Source organism: Dioscorea cayenensis, chromosome 14, assembly GCF_009730915.1.
Source record: "Dioscorea cayenensis subsp. rotundata cultivar TDr96_F1 chromosome 14, TDr96_F1_v2_PseudoChromosome.rev07_lg8_w22 25.fasta, whole genome shotgun sequence".
Classification (NCBI taxonomy): domain Eukaryota; kingdom Viridiplantae; phylum Streptophyta; class Magnoliopsida; order Dioscoreales; family Dioscoreaceae; genus Dioscorea; species Dioscorea cayenensis.
In genome coordinates, this window is record NC_052484.1 from 20,553,904 (window position 1) to 20,562,137 (window position 8,234).

At 36.3% G+C, this 8,234-nt stretch overlaps 2 protein-coding genes across 2 annotated transcripts; both read left to right on the forward strand.

The window, feature by feature from the left end:
• Positions 1-484: 484 nt before the first annotated feature.
• Positions 485-3,126, forward strand: LOC120275074 (copper transport protein ATX1). Its single transcript, XM_039281563.1, has 3 exons — positions 485-607; positions 2,293-2,368; positions 2,760-3,126. The coding sequence occupies exons 1-3, from the start codon at positions 596-598 to the stop codon at positions 2,933-2,935; spliced, it is 264 nt and encodes an 87-aa protein (XP_039137497.1). The 5' UTR covers positions 485-595; the 3' UTR covers positions 2,936-3,126.
• Positions 3,127-6,266: 3,140 nt separating this feature from the next.
• On the forward strand, positions 6,267-8,234 carry LOC120275072 (growth-regulating factor 7-like). The gene is made up of 5 exons (XM_039281560.1): positions 6,267-6,349; positions 6,548-6,702; positions 6,776-6,969; positions 7,048-7,369; positions 7,451-8,234. The coding sequence occupies exons 1-5, from the start codon at positions 6,284-6,286 to the stop codon at positions 8,106-8,108; spliced, it is 1,395 nt and encodes a 464-aa protein (XP_039137494.1). The 5' UTR covers positions 6,267-6,283; the 3' UTR covers positions 8,109-8,234.

The following is an 8,234-nucleotide window of genomic DNA, read 5'->3' on the forward strand; positions in this document are numbered from 1 at the left end:
TGATTAAATGATTAATTTTTAATTTGTGTATATGTTTTTGATGTATGCAATAGTTGTCACTTTCATAAAAAATTAGAAAATATTTTGTTAGTCGTTTTCTGTGTATGTAATCAACCCATTTTAAATAATACTACTATTAAAAACATTCCAATGTCGTTTCAACTTTTGACAAATAACTAAATTTTATAGGGGTCAAACGTAAATAGCATCTTACCTTTCCTACCAGACGGAGTACTAATATGGGTATCAGTCCTACCGTGTTATCATACACATCACCGTTGATTTGCCTCGATATATGAACTAAGTTCAAATCTCGAGATAAACCCACGGTCAAGAAACACCTTATTAAACAAAGCCCACAAATACACGCATCAATTCGCGGTAGTACAAGATGAAGTGGTACTACTAAAACTTTTTCTTCCAAAAAGCACCTTGCAGTACAACAAAATTACGAAATTACAACCGACTCATCGCTGGTCCACGGTAAGGGCTCGTTATCTCGCGGCTCTATATAAACGAGCCCTTCAATGATTCGAGAAGCCATCGAGCTCTTTGAGTTCTAACCCTCCTTTCGAATTCTTCTCTTCTCTTCGCGATGGCCTCTGAGGTATTCATCGATATCACACCCTCTTTCTGTTTTTAATCTTGTGTTTCTAATGTTATTGTTGTGATTGATCTGTTATTCTTTGAATTTCTGTTGGTTTTCGTTATTTTTTTGAATTATATGATTATTTATTCAGTGCTTTATGGATTGATTATTGTCTTCTTGTTCATGTGCTATGAATTGTGAATATAAGACTTGGATTGAGCAATACTTGATGTGTGTTTGCGTAAAGACTTGATTTTTAATGGTTGATGGACATGTGGACGTGTTGATCGTTTGCCTGATTAAGATTGAACCTCGTGATTATTTAAAAAAAAAAGAAAAAAGAAAAGAAAAGATTGAACTGGTGATTGTTTGTTGTGAAATAAGAAAGAGATATAGGGTAAACTACATGTGAAGTTTAACGATGTTTTCCTGATTATGCTGATGAATTTTAAGCTTGAAATTGATTTAATTGGATAAAGCGCCAATCTATGTTCAAAATCGCTCTTTTATGTTTATTTCTTCTTAAATTGTTATTTGAATCTTATTCTTTGAGAGAATTTAGCCTTTTTCGTTAATATTAAATTCAAGATCTGCAAGTAAAAAGAGGTTTTAGCTATTGAGTTACAAAAGGGAGTTCATATACTTAATTATGTGAAGAAGGAATTAGAAGGCCCCAGGATTTGTTGTTATTCTTCTGTTTACTTATTTAAAGCTCAGTGAATAAATGGCTGGATGATGAGACATAACAACAGTGTCATAGCATTTATCAATTTGGATTATATCTCTGAGATCTCGCTTGACTAAATTTTTCCACGGGTGTTGTGGTATTACAATTTTTGGTGATATTGCAGTGTGTTCTGTTTTGCTCTTTACTTTCAGACATGTCACTCAGATGTGGTTTGCTTGAAACACCCATCATTGTAGCTATGTGTTGACTGCATGGCATTCCCTTTCCATGGTTTGGTGCATTGATTATGTCATGATTTCTGAGCTTGTGAAGTCTGCGTGTGAACTATAGTGTTATTAGTCCCAATTTGGAGATGAAAGTGTTTCATTCATTTTACCATGCAGTTAGTTAAACATGTCAATAACCTTAATGGATGCCCAGGAGAGTTAACCCGTAAGCAACGTGACTTTGGGTCATGGCAAGAGATATGATCATATGCTGGTTACCAATGCATCAAGTTGACACTTAGTCCATCTCCTAATATAGGCATGAGTTAATGTTTCTTTGAGCTATGTAGCAACTCATTGCTATTCATTCTCTCCGAGGCCCCCAGTCAAAGTCAAATATGTTTCTTTCCTCACTAAATTCCACATGGTAAACACATAGGCTCTATTTATTGCGAATGTTGTTCAGTGAGTTATCTATTTGGCCATGTTGCAAATACATGAATGAATAACTTGCATTTTTTCTAGCATTCTTATCCTCAATGGCCTTCTGTATGATGGTTTCTTTCTGCATTCCTATAGGATGATTTGGTCCTAAGATTATGTTGCAACTTTTTATGCTGTTTCTCTGTTTCTTGGTTTACATGTCAAGGATTCATGCTTGGTGTGTTATGTGTAGTTGCGACTGTTGTGTACACCCTTGTGGCATAACTATCTGAGTGGAAGTGAAACGTTACACATGTCTTGGTTTCCATTGATGATGAGCTTTTTATGATAGTTATTTAACATTCTAAATATGACTCTTATTGCAGACAGTTGTCCTGAAGGTTGGTATGTCTTGTGAAGGGTGCGTGGGGGCTGTTAAGAGGGTCCTCACCAAAATGGAAGGTTGTTCTTTCAGCTCACTTTAATTTTCATCCTATCTATATCTGCTGAATTTATTACACGGATAGTCTTCCTTTAAGACATTCTTCAGTAAAATGTTTGGTAGGTACTGTTAGTCCAATGACCAAGATTCCCTTAAAATTTTCTTATACATGAATGAAAAATTGACACTGTTGACGGGCCAACTAAGCGTACCTTAGCTGCGCCGATAAAATTTCATTCTTTCAGTGTCCTGGGATATTTTCATCCATTTGAAAATATCCTTGCCCTTGGTGGTGTTCATTGATCATTCAAATAAGTTATTTCCATCATGCATATGTTTTCACTGATAAGTTCCATACTGTTTGTCAAGCACATCAATTAATCACAAACTTGTCATCTTGATCTATCTCAGGTGTTGAATCCTTCAACATTGACATGAAGGAACAAAAGGTCACCGTTATAGGAAACGTAAAACCCGATGCAGTTCTGCAAACTGTTTCAAAGACTGGGAAGAAAACTGCATTCTGGGAGGCAGAGCAAGAAACTAAAGAAGAGATCTCTGTGCCACCAGCCACCGCTACCGCTTGAGCTAGTTATCTGATGATCTAAATACAAGTATAATGCTGTCAGTATTCTGTAGTCCTCATATTCTATATCTTTCTATGTTCTAAAACCAATTCATGGTTGAATGCAATCTCTGTCCAGAATCCTTCATGTGATTCAGCTTAATGGCTCTTCCAAACAATTTCTATTCTAATAATAAGTTTAACTTTAATATGTGAAATTGTGGGTTGTTCTTTCTTCCAAATCCTATGATGTATCATATAGCATGAATATTTGTTTTGGTTAACTTCTGTTTGTTAGATGGACTTGATATAATCCAGTATTAGAGTTAATCCACCTTAATTAGGTAGACCAACTGGTTTTTTTTTTTGGTTTACCTTACTGTCCAAATGATTGATAAAATCTGAAGGTTATGTATTAGAAATCATCATCTTAAATAATACCATATCATCTAACTCAACCAACTGTTGGTATCACAGTGTGCAGTAGTTTAAAGACCCAAAGAAAAATTTCTGAATTAAAAAACTACAATGAATATACAAGTCAAATATTTATTTATTTGTAGTCAAAGTTTAAACTCAACTAATGCTCAAATATCTTTACACAAATCTAATCAATAAGTATTTTAATATATTAAAACAGAAACCTGACATTGCAATTAATGTTTGTTAATCAAATACATAGAAATGAAACAGGATATATAGTGTGACAAAAGAGAATGAATGCTCCTTCAAGCTTGAATCCAATGGCAAAACCAAGCAGAAGCTGGTCATATGAACCTGAATAGAAAGAAGATGACCAAATACAGAGGCCCCACAACACCAAGCACAGCACACATTCACAGCAACAAGCAAATGGTTGTAGTATTAGTAAGCATTGTAGCAGTAGCAGTTGAGTGTGATGTGACCCACTACCAGCACATCATCCTTTGCCATCTTAGGAACCCCACAAGTCCCCAAAGTTATGTCCTTCAACGTGGGTTATGGTCCCATCCCATTAGTCCATTAGTCCATTAGTCCATTCCCATTTAGAGCATCACCATCACTATACTTTATCAACACACTTCACCTCTTATGTAAAGAAAAGAGGAAGCCCTTCAGCTCATCTTCAGGGCATCCAAGTGTTTCACTTTGTTACTTTCTCATGTGGATAAGTGATGATGGGATGGGCTCTTATTATGGCCATGTACAACAACTGGTTGCTGCTATTGCTGCTCTCTGCAACTGCATGCTGATGCACTGATTCCCATTATTTTTATTGTTTAATGTGGTGTGTTGTGATTGATGAGATTATTGTGTCTGTGTTTCCTTCATGGTGGTAGCTCAGCTACCCTCTCTTGCTCACCAGAGTCCTCTCCTGATTTCTTTCTTGCCTGCCTGCTGTTGCCAAGCCACACCCTAACTCCACATGCACACACTCAACCTATTTATTAAGAGAAAACTAGCACAAGTACCACTCTTTTTTTATTAAAAATTTACATTAAAAAATTTTATATTTAATAATAAAATTATTGTTCATGACATGGGTGCGTGATATAATTAAAAAGTCCATGTACATCCTTGTTATAATACTCCACATGACTACATGCTATGGACGTTGCAGTCTATAAATAGTTAGGTAAAGATATGCACGAATTTATCTTGTGTTTTTGAGGATTTAACTCTCTATTATTGAATAAAATTTTTGGTGTTAATAAACTATGAGACGGTTAAAATAGTTTTTTTTAATTTATTAAAAAAGTATATAAAAATATTATTTAAATATATTTTGAAGTTAGAGAATAAGATTGCTTGGCGGTTCAAGAAAAAGGAAAAAGGGGCGGTGGATGAAAGAAAATAGAAATCGTTAAAGATAAAAAAAAATTAGGTCCATTCCTATCATTCCACGTGGCAAACTCTCATTGAAACCACAGCTGTCCTTTATCAAACACCACAACACTAATGGTCCCACTTTTTTTTTAAAAAAATTTTATTCCTTTTATTCTTTTTATTTAATTATTATAGGAATATTTATTCAGACATGAATATATATATATATATATTATTTTTTTAAGATAAATGAGAAAGAAAAGATTAAAAAAGGTAGAAGGATCTGACGATCTCATCTCAAAACTTAGCGCCGCCTTTAGATGCCTCGAATGGAAAAAATGGAAGAAATGGACGGGCAGATCGTTCCCCGAGGAGCAATAAAGAAATCAAAGCCGTCCATAGTAGCGCCGGTAGCTAGGGATGGAGCACCAGTGCTTAGGCTTCGTTTTCCAAGATATGGTGACTTAGCTTTATTTATTTATTTATTTATTTATTTATTAAGATAAGAAAACACAACAGTAATAGAATGAATAGATAGATAAGCTTCTCTCTCTAGGGAGTCCATAGATGTCATTGTCTATCTTTGAGATTGGGGCTTGATACTTTGGCGCTGAGTTATGGGCACCATATGTGGAGACTGTGTGGGGGCATCTTTTTAATTTAATAAAGAGATTGAAATTTTGCTTCTATTGAATTTTTAATTTGTTTATTTTTTTTATAACAGGACAAATAACCACATATGGGTACAAGAAGCATGTGTGTTGCCAATAATTTTTTAGTCTATTAATTTTGTTGTGAGATTTTAAATTTTAATAAATATTAATGTTTTTTTTAAAACAATAAATACCTGTTTTTATGATGCATGAGTGTAAATATTATCTGCAAGTTAATTGTTTCAACAAGAATTTAAATTTTTACCATCATACATTTTACATGAGAGATTTTTATGTTGTTAATCACTTAAATCAAGAGATTTTGGCGTGATTTTTAAATATAAAAATATTTATCATATATTTATAAATAATAAATAATAAAAAAAATCAAGTGTTTTCACCATTAAAATATTGCTTTATTAACATGTATTGTATTATTTCTCCAATTTTATTTTATCATATATATATATTAAAAAATGATAAATCGTAGCCTTATCAGGAAATTAGAAGATGGTTAAAAAGCTACATTAAAAACTAAAAAAATATATATTCAAAAGGTTAGAGTGAGGTGGTGATGAACCAATACACTTGCATTAAATAACTAAATATTCACAAAACAAAAGAAATAAATACATAAAATTGTCTCATCCCTTAATTCAATAGCCAAGTAATTTTTCCAAGACAATGATATATTAAATATAACATAGACTTTCAAGAGAGAGAGATTGCAACGTCAAACAACAATAATAAATGGAATTAATTAAAAAAAAATAAAAAATAAAGATAGACTTGAAAACTTTTGTGTCAGCAAAGGGTGCATGTGCAATAATGGAAGTAGAGAGGGGTGGATATGAAAAGAGGCCTGCTTTGCTTTGCCTGCCTGCTTTACTAATTTGTCCTCTATACTGCGAATGTTGGAGCATGGGAAGCAGCAGGCAAGCCTCACTCCAAGGGAACAACAACAACAACAACAACAACACCACCACCCACTCCCACTCCCACAACACCACCACCTCTTTATCTTCTTTCATCTCTCTTGTTCTCTCTCTCACACACACACCTACTCCAACCTCCATATTTAAGTAAATCTCTTCACTTTCATGGTTAGAAACTAAGAAAAACCAAACATGGACACTGCTGTAATTGTGAGCTATGAAACTCAGCAACAACAACAACAACAACAGGACCAGGACCATCACTGTTGGCAGAGAAGGAGAAAGCTTGACCAACCTGCACCATCCTCAGAAGCTCATGCGCAGTGCCACTCATGCTCACTACTTGTCTTCGTCCTTGCATGCTTTTCATCAAACTACCACTTTGGGATCCCAAGGTATGTCTCTGTGTGTGTGTGTGTGTGTGTGTGTCCTGCTGTTTGATGATTTAGTGTACAAACTCTTGTGAAGCTTTCAAGTTCATGCAGGTGTGTTGAGAGGATTCCCTTTTACTTCAGCTCAGTGGCAGGAGTTGCAGCGCCAGGCTCTCATCTTCAAGCATTTCATGGCTTCTGTCCCTGTCCCACCTGACTTGCTTCTTCCCTCGTCGGCTAAGTGTTTCCCGGAGGCACCTCCTCATCTTCTCTTCTACACTAACACTAATAGTTCGTGCTTGTGCTTTTGCTCTTTAGATTTTGTTTGTTTGTTTGTTTGCTCTTTTTCTGATGTGCGTTTTTGTTTAGATGAGATTGGAGTTGGGGGAGGGTATTATAGGTTCAGTGCTGGAGGGGATCCAGAGCCGGGGAGATGCCGGAGAACAGACGGGAAGAAGTGGAGGTGCTCTAGAGATGTTGAGCCAGGGATGAAGTACTGCGAGCGCCATGTGCACAGGGGTCGCCCTCGTTCAAGAAAGCCTGTGGAACTCCTCCATAAGACTACCAAGCTCACAACCACCACTACCACTACTCCCACTAAAACCACTGCTCCTCCTCCATCAACCACCCAGCAGTTGCCTGTTTTCAAGTTCCCTTTCCAATCAATGGAACCTGCTGCTAAGGATCCCAGGTAAGCTCCTAAACCAACCTATAAAGTTCATACCTTTGCCTTTGTCTTTGTCTTTAACTTTATCTTTATCTTTGCCTTCAGGTATGTGGAACCTGGCAGCCATGAGTGGGAGCTGATGCACTTGAAGATGGAATTAGGGAGTGATTCTGTTCTTCAGCACTATGAGGACCAGTACAGCAACCTCAACTGCACAACCTTGAACAACCACTGCTTCCCATTTCTCAGCCCTGATCTCTCTTCACTAGAAGATCCTCCAAGAAGCTTTATTGATGCATGGTCCAATGAAAACTCAGTCAAAACTACTACAACCTCTGTTTCCACTGTTGGGAAATTCCCACTCTCTACTTTGACACTTGCCATGTCTGGCATTGCTGAAGAAACTGATCAAATAGAGATGGGTCTAAGTCTCAGTGATATTGGTATTGTGAAATCTCAGACATCAAGTTGGATGGGATCTGGAGGTCCACTTGCAGAGGTTTTACACAACAATGGATGTAGTAGCAGTAGTAGCAGGAACTCAAGTGGTGAACTTATGAATCTAATGGGTAATGGAAGTAGCCATGAGGTTAGTCCTGAAGATAGTCCAGTGAGACCAGTGTCTTCTCCATCTGGTGTTCTTCAGAAGGCCTTGGTTTCACTATCAGATTGCAGCAGCAGCAGCAATAGCGGCAGCAGCCCCACATTAGCTACTACATCCAAGCAGGAGATGGCTCTCCAATGGTTAAACCAATCTAAGTAGTTGTAGTAGTTGTAGTAGCAGTAACAGCAGCAATATTTGTTTCTCTCTTTCTGAGTTGATGAAGCTGTTTTTCTTGTTTGTTTTGTTGATTGTTTTAAACTTGAAGACATGGAATGCTTTCCTGTT

Coding starts and splice junctions, on each gene's coding strand:
- LOC120275074 (XM_039281563.1), top strand. Junction 2,369..2,759: donor GGTCCTCACCAAAATGGAAG/GTTGTTCTTTCA, acceptor GATCTATCTCAG/GTGTTGAATCCTTCAACATT.
- LOC120275072 (XM_039281560.1), top strand. CDS start 6,284: ATGTTGGAGCATGGGAAGCAGCAGGCAAGCCTCACTCCAAGGGAACAA. Junction 6,703..6,775: donor TACCACTTTGGGATCCCAAG/GTATGTCTCTGT, acceptor ACTCTTGTGAAG/CTTTCAAGTTCATGCAGGTG. Junction 6,970..7,047: donor CTTCTACACTAACACTAATA/GTTCGTGCTTGT, acceptor GTTTTTGTTTAG/ATGAGATTGGAGTTGGGGGA.